The sequence below is a fragment of the Sceloporus undulatus genome, chromosome 3 (genome assembly GCF_019175285.1).
Source record: "Sceloporus undulatus isolate JIND9_A2432 ecotype Alabama chromosome 3, SceUnd_v1.1, whole genome shotgun sequence".
Lineage (NCBI taxonomy): Eukaryota > Metazoa > Chordata > Lepidosauria > Squamata > Phrynosomatidae > Sceloporus > Sceloporus undulatus.
In genome coordinates, this window is record NC_056524.1 from 146855107 (window position 1) to 146872063 (window position 16957).

At 41.1% G+C, this 16957-nt stretch overlaps 1 protein-coding gene across 1 annotated transcript in view; it reads left to right on the top strand.

The window, feature by feature from the left end:
• The window catches only part of SCD (stearoyl-CoA desaturase), a 22744-nt gene extending 7167 nt beyond the window's left edge, over positions 1 to 15577 (top strand). The window contains exons 3-6 of the mRNA XM_042459777.1: positions 2132 to 2262; positions 3816 to 4021; positions 5791 to 6023; positions 10353 to 15577. Of these exons, the coding sequence (XP_042315711.1) occupies positions 2132 to 2262; positions 3816 to 4021; positions 5791 to 6023; positions 10353 to 10552 (770 nt within the window). The 3' untranslated portion in view covers positions 10553 to 15577. The remainder of the gene's footprint in view (positions 1 to 2131; positions 2263 to 3815; positions 4022 to 5790; positions 6024 to 10352) is intronic.
• The last annotated feature ends 1380 nt before the right edge of the window (positions 15578 to 16957 follow it).

The following is a 16957-nucleotide window of genomic DNA, read 5'->3' on the forward strand; positions in this document are numbered from 1 at the left end:
AGCCTTTCCAAGATAGTCTAAGGCCTGTTACAGACTGCCAAAATAAAACTGCTTCGGGTCTCTTTGGAGGTATGCTATTTAAATGATGCCTGGGTCCTAAGAGTCCGGAGATCGCGCCAAGGCCACACTCCATTCCTAAGCACTGGAGTGCAGCTTTTGGTGCAGCTTCCGGATTCTTAGGATGCATGCATCATTTAAATAGCATACCTCCAAAGAGACCCGAAGCAGCTTTATTTTGGCAGTCTGTAACAGGCCTATAATTCCTAGCATAAAAGGCCCCAGTAATATACAGATCATACACAAATAGATAGAGAAGACAGGACAGTATTTTTTTTTCGTTTGCACTGGATTTAATGTTTTTAAGTGCTATGAATCTCTATTCAAAGTTGGGTGGGGGGAGATATAATTAAATAAATAAAGTGTTGGTGAGTACAAGATTGTGATAGTCTCTTCTTCTCTATGCCCCTTCCAGGCCTGTTTTGTGTGTGTGTGTGTGAGGGGGGGAGGGATTGGTTAATGTGCTTTACTAACCAGGAGAAGGGGAGTGTCTTAAGCTGGAACAAGATGGTTTCAGTGGGAGCTGAATCAGACAAGTTTGAGAAGTGCCTTTTAATTTTGCTTAGCTATACAAAAAACTGATTTTGTAGGTTAAGTTCTGGTACTGGAGTAATGTCTGTACCCTTAAAGTTTTGGAGGTGGATGGGAATTTGGAATTAAATCATTAGTGATTTCAGAGGGATTGTCCAGTAAATGTCCATTATAGTCACACAGTCCAGATGGCATTGCAAATTGCAGTGGCCTTGTTACCCGAAGAAAGAACTGCATCCCCTTAACCATAATAACTCTCATTTTTAACAGTTTCTTTATTTGCACATGTACTTGTGCCCAATATTTCTTTGCAAGCTTACATAACCGCTACATGTGATAAAAGGTTCCCTTTTCCACACTACATTTCCAGCACCTGTTGCTCATATTTTTATTTATTTTTGAAAGTTTATCCAGGGTTAAGTAGCAAATAATTTGTAGTGTTAGAAAAGGATTATATGGAAAGGCCCTAATTAGAACATGCAACAGAACTGATGATTTCTAATCTCCATTTTCAGTCAAGCCAAGCATGAATGGAGATCCCTCTTTATACTTATTTATTCATTAATTCATTCCTCAACCTTCAGCCAAAAGGGCTACCAGGACAGTCCCTGCCCTTAGACATATCAACTAAAAGAGACACACACAGCACACAAGTGAACACAGATGCAGGGGATGGAGAGTGAGGTGGAAGGAGGTTACATTCTGAGAGCTAGTATGATGTAGTGGCTTGGGCTGCAACTCTGAGATTAGGGTTCAAATCTCTGCTCAGCCACGGAAACCAGCACACAAGACACAAATGAATAGAGATGGTGGTGGTAGGGGGGTTGTTTTACTTTCTGAGAGCCATCATACTGTAGTGTCTTAAGTGTTGGATTATGATTCTGGAGCCACAGTCCAAATCTCTGCTCAGCCATGTAATCCTAACCTACGGTTGGGCAAGTTGCACACTCTCAGCCTCAGAGGAAGGAAAAGGCAAACTTTCTTTGAACAAATCTTGCAAAAAACAAAACAAAAACAAAAACTATGATAGGTTCACCTTAGGGTTGTCATAAACTGGAAATGACTTGAAGGCACACAACAACAGCAAGAACAATAAAAAGGAGTATGTTGCAGTTACCTGGTGCAGTGGATGTATTTCTGTCTGCTCTGCCTCTCCCTCAGTGCCAAATCAATGGCAATTGCAACCTGAGCAGAGGGCTCTCACAAGTTGCTGTGGGTGATGGTATTCCTGACTGTTCCCAGTTACCTAGTGGTGGCTGTGATTATCATGTAGACATGTGACTATTTCAAGGGGCAGTTGCCAGTATGTCAGGAAAGACTGATCTGAAATCCAATCTATAGGATCTTTACTACCATGGGATCTGCTGGTGTTAACTACCCCCATTTCTGTTTTTTTCTAAATCCATGTCTAGTTTCTTACTTTATTTGAATATTTTTATTTAAAGTAGACCATAAGGGAGGGGCAGGTTTGGAGCTGGATGATGCGGAAATGTTTGTGGCTTCCTCCTGACACTTTCTTGCCTACACCTTTCTTTATCTACAGCACTTTTATGCTTCGTCTTAAGTGGTCTGGGAATCACAGCTGGAGCACATCGGCTTTGGAGTCACCGATCTTACAAAGCCACCTTGCCTCTTCGAATATTCTTAGCCATTATTAATTCCATGGCTTTCCAGGTAAGTACTGTTTAAGAGGCAATATAAGCAAATCAAGACTGGATGTGTGCAGGGGTTGAGCAGAGCTTGACATCTGCCTTTCCTCTGTGGAAATTCTGTATAGAATTTGGTGCCTTATGCAAAAATTGGATTTGGGAAACAAATATTTCATTTATATACAACTGGGGTCTAATTCTCATTTGCTTTCCTTATCCAGTTATTCTTTAACTGAACTTCTAAACAGAGAAATAAAGAAGTGTAAAACAGCAGCCATTCCTGGCAGCAACAATATCAAATGAATGAAACTTAAATAATATGTAAAAGCAAATGAGCCTAGGAGTTTCATGTCCAGTGGCGGAAGTATGAACATTAAAGTGTCAACATTAAGTGGGTATCCATGAGCATTTGGATCAAGTTTGGAATATGTTATGATCCAGATTCTGGGCTCCATTAGACTAGCCACACATTTTGGGACATAGTAGTTTCCACTGTTGTACTGGAAGCTTTTAATTTTGAGATAAAATGATTTCTTTTGTCAACTTATGCCTGGTAATTCCCATCACGTACTATAACTTTTTATGCTTCGTCTGAATGCAGCACTGTTTCCTATCCTTTTACATTTTGGTGCATTTTAAAAGAACACTATAGTCCAAAACACTCTGCAGAAATAATCCAGTTTGAGACTGCTTTAACTGCCTTGACTTAGTGCTAGGGAATTCTGGGAACTGTAGTTTTGTGAGACATTTAGTCTTTTTTGTCAGAAAGCTCTTTGAGCCACAATAAACTACAATTCTAGGATTCCCTAGCATTGAGCCAGGGTAGCGAAAGTGGTCTCAGACTGGATTATTTCTGCAGTATGTTTTGGATTTGTGTTACAGACAAAATAACTCCCACAAATTAACCAAAATGTGCTGCCATCAGGAGAGTATTGGGAAGAGAAAGAGACAAGAAACAGGAACAAACTGTTACTCTGAAAGAGCCCTGAAATGCATATTTCCTTTCTCATGATTGGTCTGATGTACAGTAGTTTCACAAACTCATCTAAGGGAACTAACTGCAACTTAATTGCACCAGCTACGCACTGCCACAAAGTGTGTAGCTGGTGCTTTTTTAATGTCCTCGTGTTTAGTCAAACATTTTCAGCCTCATGACCCCCCCCCCCCGCCCCACACACACACATTGGAATTATTTAAACAATTCCCACTTTCCATTTAAAACTAGAGCAAACACCAAATGAAATGCAAGAAAAGGTAATGCTGTATCTGGTCAAAATTTTGCAGGGAGAAGGTTGAAAAAGATGCCTTCTGGGCATAAAATGGCCTGAATGGAAAAACATGGCAAGATTATCTCCATGGTTATTGAGGGACCAATGACCCCCCCCGGAATAAAAAATGATAGATCTGTGGTGTGACGGTGATAGGGAAAAACACTACACAGAAGGACTAATGTGGCACCCCAAACCCCAATAGTTGCCTGTTTCTGGTATAAATCCAAAAAGATTTGTTGGAGAAACATTGAACAATATTGTCTACCTCAAAAGACTGCTAATATGTTTGGCTCTGTTTTTCATTTAGAATGATATTTATGAGTGGGCTAGAGACCATCGTGCCCACCACAAATTCTCTGAAACAGATGCAGATCCTCACAATGCAAGTCGTGGCTTTTTCTTCTCTCATATTGGTTGGTTGCTGGTGCGGAAACATCCTGATGTCATAGAAAAGGGAAAAAAGCTAGATCTCTCTGATCTGAAGTCTGACAAAGTTGTTATGTTCCAGAGAAGGTAAGCACATGAAGGGTAGAAGATGACAATATCTGGGGAGAGAATTTGCTTTTATTACCGTATTTTCCAGCGTATAAGACGACTGAGCATATAAGACGACCCCCAACTTTTCCAGTTAAAATATAGAGTTTGGGATATACTCGCCATATAAGACTACCTCTCTTCCAACACACACCAAATGAAAATTTTAAAAATCCGATTTGATTTCAATATGGTAATTTTAATTCAAATGCTTATGGCATGCAGGTACTTAGCAGGAAAACTTGTTGTATGCAAAGCCTGCTTGAAATGGTCAGCTCTCCCTGCCTGCCCAGCCCTCCCTGTCTCCAAGATTTTATTCTACTATACTTGTACAGCGCCTCCCTTCCTGCTTTTATATGGTCACCACATACGGAGGGGATGCAGCCACGGCCATTTTGAGCTCCCCCCACCATATGGGGCAACCACAGATTCTCCAGTCCAGCTTGGATGTTTCAGCACCCACCCTATAAGATGACACCTGGCATATAAGATGACCCTCAACTTTTGAGAAGATTTTCCTGGGTTAAAAAGTAGTCTTATATGCCAGAAAATACAGTAAATAAAGGTGCCCACTGCATCTTTCACCATAAGCTGCACCAAGCCAACAGCTGTTTGATTGGTAAATGAAGTGAATTGATGAAAGGGGTTAGAGGTAAAGTGTTTATTGACAGAATTAAAGATTGAAGGGCAATTGTAATTTTCTAACCAATTCTTCTGTTGCAATAGAGTGATAAATTTTGCTTGTTGAATCTGTGATCTCCCACTTCTACCAGTGTGTCAAAATGAGATTTATATTGAGGCAGTTTATCAATTTAGAGATGAAACAAGAACAAAATCTTGAAATTTTGGTGAGACAAAAGTCTCCACAATGGTAGATAGCTATAATTATTGTCCTTTCCCTCCCTCCACCCCTTATTTTACATTTTTGATTCAGTATCTTGTATGGGATAAAACCATTTCCTTGAATCCCTTTTTCATCCTCCTGTTAATATGGTGGCTCTTTTGCACATAATATTGTATTGATATCTTCATACTTTTTCATTTCCTGAAACTAAATCTGTGCCATTACGTGATACAGATTTCACTTTCTCCTAGTCTTCTGAGGGGGGAAAATGGTTTTTACACACAATCTCTCCAAAACCTTCTTAAGTATTCATGTTTCAAGGTCTGTTCCAACTTTTATTCAAGAACTATATGTTCAGATTTTTAATATTCCTAGTTTACAATCAATATGATGTAGTGGTTTGAGCACGCGACTCTTGAGATCAGAGCAATTCCCTGCTTGGACATGGAAGCCCACTGGGTGACCTTGGGCGAATCACACTCTCAACCACAGAAAACCTTGTGATAGGGTCACTTTACGATTGTCATAAGTTGAAAACAATGTGAAGGCACACAACAATAAGTTTAAAACCCAGACCAGAGACATAGCCAAGGGGGGGAGGGAAGTCCATGGGGTCCGGACAGCCCCTTCCATTAATATTATAAAGGGCATGCGCGCCTGTGGCGTGTGCACACCGCTGTGCTGCCGCGCCCAACCCCCCTTCCCAAAATCCCGGCTATGTCCCTGCCCAGATATCCTTAGTTTTTATCTTAATGTACTAAATTTAAGCATTACTACTGGGTGAAATCCTGTGGAAAATATGAGACTTTTGAGTTCAGCTTTTCAGACTTTACAATGCTAAATGTAATGTCACCACCTCCTCTAAACACTTCACTAAATGCAGTGCATCCCTTTTTCTTTCCAGGTATTACAAGGCTTCTGTGGTGATCATGTGCTTCTTGATACCTTCGTTTGTGCCTTGGTACTACTGGGGAGAATCTTTTTACAACAGCTTCTTAATAGCTGCCATCCTCCGCTACACAGTGATCCTCAATGCCACATGGCTGGTGAACAGTGCGGCCCACATGTATGGCAACCGGCCCTATGATAAGCACATCAATCCCAGGGAAAACCACTTTGTTGTATTTGGAGCCTTAGGTATGTAAGGGGTACAGAGGAGCTACTTTTGTCTTGCTCTCTCATTCTCACAACAGATCCTGTAATCTTCAGAAAGGGGGAAGGAGGCTTGCTAGAGTCCTTTTGCTCCTGCCGCATTTCTGATGCCCTCTTCAGATCAAAGCAGAATTGAAAGAGATTCCTCCTCAGCCTGTCCTTTATCCACTTTTATCAGGAATCTGCAAGTTGTACCTACTTTTTGTTTCACTTTCCTTACCCATCCTATTGTGGGAGTATGTGCCTTCAGGTTTCCTTCCACGTTATGGTGAACCCATGCATTCTTGGGCAAGGAATACTCAGACGGGCTTTTGCCTGTTCCTTCTTCTGAAATGTAAGTTACAGCACCTAGGAGTTTATCACATCGGGTGCTTCCATCGCCCAAACGTCATCAAAATGGGGCAGAAGCACTTGGCACTACTGAAGGGAAACGGAAACGTTTTCATCATGGAATCGCCAGCAAATCATCAGGAAAACAGACCTTTTCTTATTAATGGATTAAATTGATAATAAGAAAAGGGCTGTTTTCCTGACGATTCATTGGTGATTTCATGACAAAAACACTTTTGTTTCTCTTCAGTAGCACCAAGCGCGATCACACCATGAATGCTTCTGCCCCGTTTGGTGATGGAAGTGCCCGGTGTGATAAACTCCCTAGTGTCTTTGGTGGTCTTCTGTCCAGCTTCTAGCCAGTGCACTGTCTGCACTGGCACAGTGCAGCCTGGAATATCCTGCCTCTGGAGCTTCCTTGATCCTCCTCCATTGCAAAACCCTCTGTTTTAAGCCAGATGGCTAACCACATGCACTTCCCATGAAGTGGGAAGTCAGAATGAGGTATCCAGCAATGGTCACATGGCTGAGAGCTGAGCTCAGAGCAAGCAACTGGCAGTAGTTGCAGATGCATTGGGTGGCTCAGGGGGACATGTGTGCAGTCAGCTACTTGGCTTGAGAACAAAGATCTGGAGACAACGGATTTTGGAAAACCCAGAGTAAGAGGGGTAAAACCTGGTTTTGGTGCTGAGCAGGTCATCCATCATCTGGCCTTCTTGCACCAGACCTGGGCTTTGGCCCATGTGTTGTCCGGGGTACCTAGTGAGGGAATGGCAGGAGGCCATTGTGTTTGACCCATGCAGACAGGGCCCATCCAAAATCAGATGGGATATGGTGGCTTTAGGGCTCTGGTTAGTATTTGGATGGGACCACCAGGGAGTATCAGGTACTAACGGCTATATTTCAGAGGAAGTTGCTGGCAAAACCACCTCTGAGTATTCATTGCCTAAGAAAACTCTATACAATTCTTGGGGTCACCATGAGTTGACAAGCAACTCAAAGGTACCTCTCCCCCAAAGAGAGCCTGGGCTAACAAAATGCTTGACTTGAGACCATTTAAGATTAAAACTTAAATCTGGAAAAAATCCTAGTTTCTTCCTAACCCTTAAAATGGTGACATTAGTGGCAGCATTGCTATGTTCTGGCTACAGAGAGAATGGCAAGGGAAACAGTGCTCTAGGACAATAGCCCAAGTGATCCTTAGAAAATACAGCCACTAAGGCCCTTTATCCTGGTGTGATGCCAGATGCAGAAGGCTCTTTCAATAATGGTGTACAAGGCATTTTATAAGGTGTAGTTTACATGACAAACTACACCTGATGAAATTGCCTCTTCTTCTCCACAGATATTAAAATGTGCAGGAGCCCTGTTATCTTTTGCATTTGTTCAGCCCTATGATAGGTTCACCTTAGTGTCACCATATATCAGAAATGGCTTGAAAACCCAGAACAACAACAACAATCCTGGCATGCTCCCAGCATGTTAAGTACTAGAAAGAAGTGAACGTTGAGATAGATCTTGCTTTGGGCTTCATATATTGAGAGTGAAAGGTGGCTAGATATGGGTGGCTCCAAATGCCTAATAAACTTGAAAGAAGCAGAGTTATTTCTGATGTTGTTTTAGGCAGCGTAGGCTTATTTTCTCAATCACTTTAATGCAAGAAAAGGGAAAACTTGCCTATCCCAGCCATCCTCCATCATAACTTACTGGTTCCACATGCATATAGCACAGGCATCTATCTTCTGCATATCCATCTGTTCCATCTGGGGTAGGTAAGATTTTCCTTGCTTACCTCAGATTAATTCAGAAATAAACTGTGCTATTTCTGACTAGGGAAGAAAAGTAACATTGGAAGTCTGAACAAGTTTAGGAAAAGAAATTAGTGTACTGAGCCTAAGGGGCAAGAAACCATTTCTCGTAATGTACACAGGATTATGTTATTAGTATAAGAATAGGTACCACTTTGGTGGGAAGGCAGCAGTGTTCAGTGCAGTCATGCTGGCCACATGACCACCAGAGTTGTCCTCAGACAATGCTGACTGTTTGGCTTAGTAATGGAGATGAGCACACACACACACCCTATAGTCAGTTACGACTAGACATTATGTCAAAGGACTACCGTTACCTTTTATAAGAATAAAGGGTTACTTCTGTGGTTCTTCCTGTGAAAGCTCAGGCTAAGGAAATCAGGTTTTTCAGTTTTTTTCTTTTGTCTAGATTGGGTGAGGCAGGGGAAGCTACAAGAGTTTTGCTGCAGTAGTTGCAGTATTGTGGGCTAAATGGACAGTTCCCTCATTCTGAACCTGAGCTTTTGAGTGTTCCTGAGTCCCTCCCTTTTAAATAATGGCCCGTTACAGACGGGCATAAAAGTACGTGCTCAGCACGTACTAGAGTTAGAAAGGGGTGTCCCTTCTGGATGCCCCCAACCCTAGTATGTGCTCAGCACATACAAAATGGCGGCTCCCGTTCCACACGGGGGCCACCATTACGTCACGACTGCACCGCCTCTAAACGGCAGTGCGGTTGTGACGTAGTGGGGCCGTGTGAGGGCGCCTAGAGCGCCCTTTCTGCGGCCCCGGAAGGAGCTCCTTTCCAGCTTTGCGTCGCTGGGTGCAGCCTTTACATGGCTGCGCCCAGTGATGCAGAGGAGAAAGGGGCCAAGCGGCCCCTTTCTCCTCCTCCCTGCCGTCGCTGGTTGTCCTTGGGGCTTGAAGCCCCAAGGACATCCCTTTCCAGCCCATGGGGAAGCGGCCTTTTGCCCCTTCCCCGTGGCCTGGAAAGTGGCAGATCGGGGCCTCGGAGGCTGCCGTTCTGGCAGCTGAGGCCCCGATACAGCGGGGAAAGGGGCGGGTGCAGGCCGCCCAAAACGGGCGGTCTGTAACCCACCAATAAATGGGGTTGTTTTGTCTCTGTGTTTTTCATTTTGCTTGTCCGTCCCTGGAGGCAAATGACCTAGAATGTTTTTGCTAGCAGAGGCAAGATATAAATGGACAACATATGTTAATTAAAATGAATAACAATGAGAGTGAATTTCATCATCTGAGAGGGAGAAAGTACACACATTGCCGACTTCTGGATTAGGGAGAGTGAAAGTGTATCCAGACTACACAGTTAGAACTTCTGATGCCACTTTTCACTGTTGTGGCTCCATCCTATGATTTGTAGTTTGGAGAAGGACTCAGAATTCTTTAGTAGGGCTGTAGTAGTGCTGTAGTTCAGGGACTTAAAATTCCTGTCAGATAATTCTGATAATCTCACCAAACTAGAAATCCTGATGTTCCATAGAATGAAACAATGAGAGGGGGAAATGGTATCAAATTGCTCTAATTGTGCAGTGTGGATAAACCGTCTGTTCTGCAGCTTCAAAGAACAAAGTAATATGTGATGGCTGTACTTTTTAAAAGGTGGATAGGTTGTTTCACTGACCAGCTATTTGTATGTCATTGTATATCATCACAGAACTTTGCAAAAATGTTATGCTCCTCATGAAAGATGAGGCATTTAATCTGATCTTAAAGTGAGTTATGTGAAGAGTGCAGGGTAAGGCAAGTATAAGTAGCCATTTCTAGAAATATCTGATGTTAACCGTTGACAAATACAGTGAAGAACATCAGTAGGAAGAAGAGATCTTCTATCTAAACCAAAGTTCTTAACCTATGGTCCATGTAAACATGGATAGACTTCAAGAGGTCTGTGTAGCAGATCTTTAAAAAAAGGGATCATTTTACTTAGTTTTCCTGTTACTTTGAAAATGATATTGACTGTATATAACACAATTAATGCATGTGTGAGGTGGTCCATACCTTTCATCTGATTTTCAAAGTTTTCAAGAATAAAACAAAAAGATTAAGAACCATTAAGAACAACACAGTTCCTCTTCTGCTAGAATAGAGATATTACTAGAGTAGCTTGCCTTAAAAAAACCCCTAGTTCCTAGGTAAAGTAGTTATAGACATGACACGTCTCTTGTTTCTTATCTCCTAGGTGAAGGCTTCCACAACTATCACCATACTTTCCCCTTTGATTACTCAACCAGTGAATTTGGTGCACGATGGAATTTCACAACAGGTTTCATTGATTTTATGCGTTATCTCGGTTTGGCCAGTGATTGTAAGAAAGTGTCCAAGGAGATCATCTTATCTCGTAAAATTCGGACCGGAGATGGTAGTCACAAGACTGGTTGAAGTTATGCGTCCCTCACTTCCCTTGCTCTCCTCCTTTTTCTTGTTCAAACAACCTGGGCATAAGTTACATGTTCTGTTTACTAATTACCAAGCAATGCTTTCAGGATGCTCAAAGTCATGACTAACCAATCCCAGTACTGTATTTTGAAACAATAATGTCTGTAAGGCCTGTAACATTCCATTGACTATTCTAGGATGCTGCGTATCTTTGTCTTTCATTCTGTATCTTTTCTGTCTTTGCTCTATTTCATGCTCATGGTTGGTTGGTCTGTTTGTCTCAGTCTATCTTTCTGTATGCTTGTGTCTCTCAATGCAGCATTATAAACTGTTTAAGTCTCCTCTCCCATGGCTTCCCTGATAAGAGGGAGATTACAGTGTTGCACCAAAGTAAGGACTCCCATTTCCAGAAACAGCATAAACACATTTGACTGTCCTACTCCTTGCCTCTTTAAGCTTTGATGAAAAGAGGGGGAGCTCTCCTATCTTCTATTATTATTATTATTAGAAATAGAAGTAAAATAATAGACTCACGGAGTTAGAAGAGACCACAAGGGCCATCTAGTCCAACCCCCTGCCATGCAGGAACACACAATCAAAGCACCACTGACAGAAGGCCATCCAGCCTCTGTTTAAAAACCTCTAGTAGTTGTAGTAGTAGTACTAGTACTAGTAGCAGCAGCAGAGAAACTGTGTGTTGGATCTCTGTATGTGGTTTGAATCTTCTTTGATGACTGAGAAAGAAAGATTTAAAGGCTAGGGGTGGAGAGGGAAAGGAGAACATCTTTAAATAAGGATAGCAACCAAGGCTACAAGTCAGACCCAGAATTAAGAGGCTAATTTTATTAGCTGGAGCTAGGACAGCTTTCTTCCACCATTATTGCTCTAATATCATGATTGCTGTTTCCTACACCTTGCCACTAACCTTGAAACCAAGAAGTCTATACAGGATTCTGAGACCCCTGTATAGCAAATCAGAACAAGGGAAAAAAGAGATGCTTTAAGGGTAAAAATAAATGCACCAAAGGGACTCTTCCTAAAAGAAAGGAAGTGGAAGGGACTGGAGGGATTTAAACCAAAGCTGCATCTCAAGCTGCTTTATGTGCTGAAGGAATGAGTTTTCCTTTAGATGAAGTGATTTATTTGCTGGTATATGTAACAACACATTCATTCTTTTCGGCATAACATGGCAGTTGAAGCCCACGCTCTGCCCTCCAAGGGTCAACTAAGGCCAAAGGGCTAGGAAATAGCTACATTTCCCTTTGGAGGAGCTTTACAATGTTTTTGGAAGATCTAGGCAATTTTCAGTTCTATCATTTCTCCTCCCCTCCCTTTATCAGCTTGTAAGGCAGCAACTGCACTGCCACTCTAGCTTTCATTTCAGCATTTCTTTCCATCTTGCAAATACTTGGGCAGAAAATATGGTTCTCCTCACCTCATTTCCTTACCAGAGACCACCTGAAAGGCAGAGGCTGCTAATAGGTCATTACCATTTGACCTGATGTAATGAAGGACACTGATTTTGGCCAATAGGTTATCAGAAGATAATTTTTGCAGATGCAGCTTATTTAAAATATTATATCACATTAGTTTTCTTCATTAGTACACCCCTGTGTGTTGTTCAAGATGGGAAATGTTGTGCCTGCAAAATCCTTTCTGCTTACTATCTAGTACTACTGTCAATTACTGTGTTTGAAGCAATGTAAAATTCTAGATCAAATATAACATATTGATTTTTCCAACAGTATGAATAGCAGGATTAAAGAGAAGCTAGTATTTGCTCTTGATCCAGTGAGTTCTGAGAGTTCTAGAGTAAGATGTAAGGCTTCATATTTTATTCAACAGGAGAACAATTCATAGCTGAAATACTGACACAGTCATTTCCTCAGTTTATGTTAGCTGGATAAGGAAAGGATTCTAACTAAGGCTGCTGCCACACTTCAGAAATGAAGCATATTGACACCACTTTAACGACTGTGACTCAATACTTTGGAATTCTGGGATTTATAGTTTTATAAGATATTTAACCTTCCCTGTGAGAGCTCTTGGGTGCCTCACCAAACTACAAATCCCAGAATTTTGTAGCTTTGAGCCATAGAAGTTAAAGCAATGTCAAACTGCTTTATTTCTGCAGTGTGGCGGCAGCCTATGTCCCTTCACACCAATATCCAGCTGGCATAGTGCAGTTCTTGGACTGTTCTGCACTGTGCATCAGTTTATTTAAATTTGAATTGTTTATAAGTTAAGCTAAACAACAACAACAACAATCAAAATCCAACCCAAGAGGAAATGAAACACAGTTACAGCCTGTCTAAAGATCTCCTCTTTGTTTTGAAAAGCCATTTGTGCTGTATTAAAGAATTAAGTTTTATAGACCAAGCACAACCCTGTGTATATATGTTCAGAAATAAATATTATTATGTCTAGTGGGGCTTGTTCATTAAATTTAAGATTTCAGCCTAATGAACTGGGTAAGAAAAAAAAACAGCCTTTCTTTGTTTCACCATATCATTGTGGTGCAGAATGAAAGGCCGTGTACAACGTTTCTCTCCTTCCATCCAACACAGTTCTTTAATTTCTATCACAGGCTCTGTCTTGTAATTTATAAACCTCAGGAGCTGTGTACCTTAGAATACAAGCTGAGGAAAGGGACAAACCTAAGGAGGGGGAATAAACTACCTTGCCACTTCTGTCATCATTTTCATCTTGTGCAAACCTTCTGAAGGGGAGGGCCTGCACATGCGCAGAAAACTGAGTGGAAACGTGCAAAATGGAAGCTAGGTTATGTTTGTTCCTCTTTCTTGGGTTTTATTCTACTTAGTTTCAGTAATATCCGAAGAAGGATTTTTGTGTTTAACTATATCCTGAGTAACCCTTATTAAGATCCACTACTTGAAATCAAGTAGACTTGGCACCAAAGGTGAGTGTTTTGATCCAAGTGAAAGCAGGGTCATAACAACCCAGTTAGCCAAATATTGATTGTATCACCTGAGGCACTTCATCATTTTTAGAGAGGAATATAAGGAAGTGAAAAACCGTCGTGCGCTTTGCTTATTTCACTTGAGCAGCTTGGTATGTGGTGAAGCTATGACCTCAGGTAGCCTTGACTCTCCTGTACAAACTTTATTTTTCTTTTCTTAAGTATCATTTTAGAGAGCCACCTGAAGAAGTGGGGTGGGGGAGACAGTTTTGCTGAGTGCTACTTTAGGCCTCTACACACATTACAGGTTTAGCTGTGTGGTTAACGTTAGGTACACATCTAAAAGTGTAAAGTGTAAAGTGTGAATAGGACAGAAAAGTTTTTTGAAGACATGTACTTCATTCAGGTATTCATGTCAAAAGGCCAGAACTGGCTAAATTTTCATCTCCAGTATACACTTAATGGCAATGAGAATGCCACTATGTAGTGGGTGAAGCAGCCCTCATTCTCATGGAGGTTGTTCAGGAGAGATTCATAGAGTACGTTTTCCTCCTCACTCCACAAATGTGCACTGAATGTGATACTGGTATTGAATATTCATATCCTGGAATCTACAGACTCTGATTTCACAAGTAGCTTGGCTGTTCCTATCTGTGACAATGCCAAGTTAAAAACTGGGTGGTTTGCCCCTCTCAAATATCAGACTACCTATAAGATATGTAAATTAATGCTTCCTCCAAACTGGTCCTGGAAAAAATATGGGCCAGCAATAATGAATAAGAATAATAACAGCACCCCCCATAATCATAATGGACCTCTCACACAAATACACATGAGCACTGTTGACTCAGGTGTTAAGTTTGTATACTCAATACAGACTGAATCCAAATGTTTGGATGTAAGGTGTAAAAATAAGTTACCAAACTGTTCCCAGACTTTTTTAGTTTACGGGCAACTATTTTGATGTGCCTTAATCTTCTCTTTAACATACATAGGAGTATCAAGAGCTCTTTGCAGTATTTTACTTTCACCTGTTCTAAATTATTTCTGAAGAAACTTTCAAGAGGTATTTTTATATTAATTATTCACTTGTGTTAAACTGTGGGTACAGGGGTGTGTATATAATAATATTTTTTAAGTGTAGTTGTTAAATTAAGGAATGGTTGTATCATTTCAGTAGGGCCTTGTTTGCTTTTCCTTAGTGTGTAGTGTAAATTATATCTAGGATGTTTTACCCTGCTCTGGGTTCTTCCAGTGGAGGCTTTGAGTTTCGATTGATCCTACCACATTTTTCTTTTAAGTGAGAGTTCAGACAGACTTGTCATCCATTTGTAATCTTACCAGGTTTTCTTTTTCTTTCTTGTTTTGTTTCCACACACACAAAATCCACTAAGGGGAAAAAAATAGAAAAGCTGTACAATGCCTTTTCATTAGTAGTACCCTCAGAGGCATCTGTCTGGAAGCATCCTCAGGGTTTTGCTTGAATGTTGTGGGTATGAAGTAGAGCAGTCAATTGAAGCAAGCAGCCTGGAAATTGGGAATTGGGGATTTCTGGTCCGAGTTGCTTAGATTCCTTGTAAGAGCAATAGACAAGTCCTTTCTGTTCTCTTCTGCCTGTATTTCCTTATGTGTAAAAGGACAAAGCTCCCCCAGCAAACTCCAACCTTTTAAAGTACTAATGTAGCATAACTATTACACAGCCTGATGTTTCAAGATGTGAGGCATTCTGTTGCTGATGACTTTGGTATTAAGTCGGCTTACATCGTTGTACTTCCCCTTAACTGGCTCATGAGTCAAATTGAGCATTTGTTAGTAATATTCAAGTAGCAGTAACACTGATAAGCAATCAAGCTGCAGAAAACAAGAATTGTTTGAATCTGGAAAACCAAATACCCGGAGAGTAGAGACTGTGAAAATTAATGTGATTTGGCTAAGCTCTGATGCTCTTGAAGTGTGTGTAGAATCTTTGTTTGCTTTTCCATTTCTAATATTTTCATGTTTTATGTACTGAAAAATGATTTCTTCTAATATTGAGCTGAATGTCTGGTCATGCTGATCTCAACTTTCCCCCCCTGTTTATAATAAAAAGGTTGATTTTTCAAATTTGACTTTTGCTTCCTTTGATGACAACATTGAACATTCCCAATTATGAGACATTAACATAAACCTGAGCAACTATGAGTTCTCACCCTTTTCCAAATTTTATTTTTAGCTGTTCCTCTGAAGGAGAGATACAGTATCTTCAGTTTTATCATAGAATAATAGAATCATAGAGTTGGAGAAGACCACAAGGGTTATCCAGTCAAGCCCCTCCCATGCTGGAACACACAATCAAAGCATCCCCAACAGATGGCCATCCAGGTGCTATTTAAAAACCTCCAAAGAAGGAGACTCCACCACTCTCTGAGGGACTGTGTTCCACTGTTGGACAGCTTACTGTCAACATTACTCTGAATGTTGTGGTGGAATTTCTTTTCCTGTAATTTACATCCATTGTTCCAGGTCCTATTCTCTGGAAAAGCAGAAAACAAGCTTGCTCCATCCTCAATCTGACATCCCTTCAAATATTTAATCAGGACTATCATATCACCTCTTAATCATCTCTTCTCCAGGCTAAACATACCCAGCTCTCTAGGTTTCTTCTTGTAGGGCATGGTTTCCAGACCCTTCATCTTTTTACTTGCCTTCCCCTGGACACGCTCCAGCTTCTCAACATCCCTTTTGAATTTTTGGTGCCCAGAACTGGACTCAGTATTCTAGGTGAGGCCTGACCAAGGCAGAACAGAGTGGCACTGTTATTTCCCTTGATCTAGACACTACTATTGATGTAGCCTAGAACCACATTGGCCTTTTCAGCTGCTGCATCACATTGTTGACTCATGTTCAACTTGTGGTCCACTAGGATTCCTAGATCATTTTCACATGTAGTCTCCTTAAGCCATGTGTTACCCCATCTATGCATTTCATTTTTTCTACCTAAGTGCATTAGCTTACATTTCTCCATGTTAAAATTCATTTTGTTAGTTTTGGCTCAGCTTTCTAATCTATTAAGGTCATTTTGAATTTTCATCCTGTCATCTGGGGCATTAGCTATTCCTCCTAATTTGATGTCATCTGCCAATTTGATAAGCATGCCCTCTATTCCTTCATCCAAGTCATTGATAAAGATGTTGACTAGCACTGGGCCCAGGACAGAACCCTGTGGCACTCCACTGGTCACTTCTCTCCAGGATGAAGAGGAACCATTGCTGAGCACCTTTACGGTTCAGCCAGTCAACCAATTACTAATCCACCCAACAGTTATATTGTCCAACCCACATTTTACTAGCTTGTTTGCAAGAGTCCATTTGAAGGAGCAGAACAACAATAGCAAAAACATAACAGGATGAGAAGAATTCAAAAAGCAGTAACAGGTAGACAAGTAAGATAGTCCTACGTCCATGAAGGAGGGTGAGTCCCTAAATTAAAATGTTCAGATCTCCCAGTTT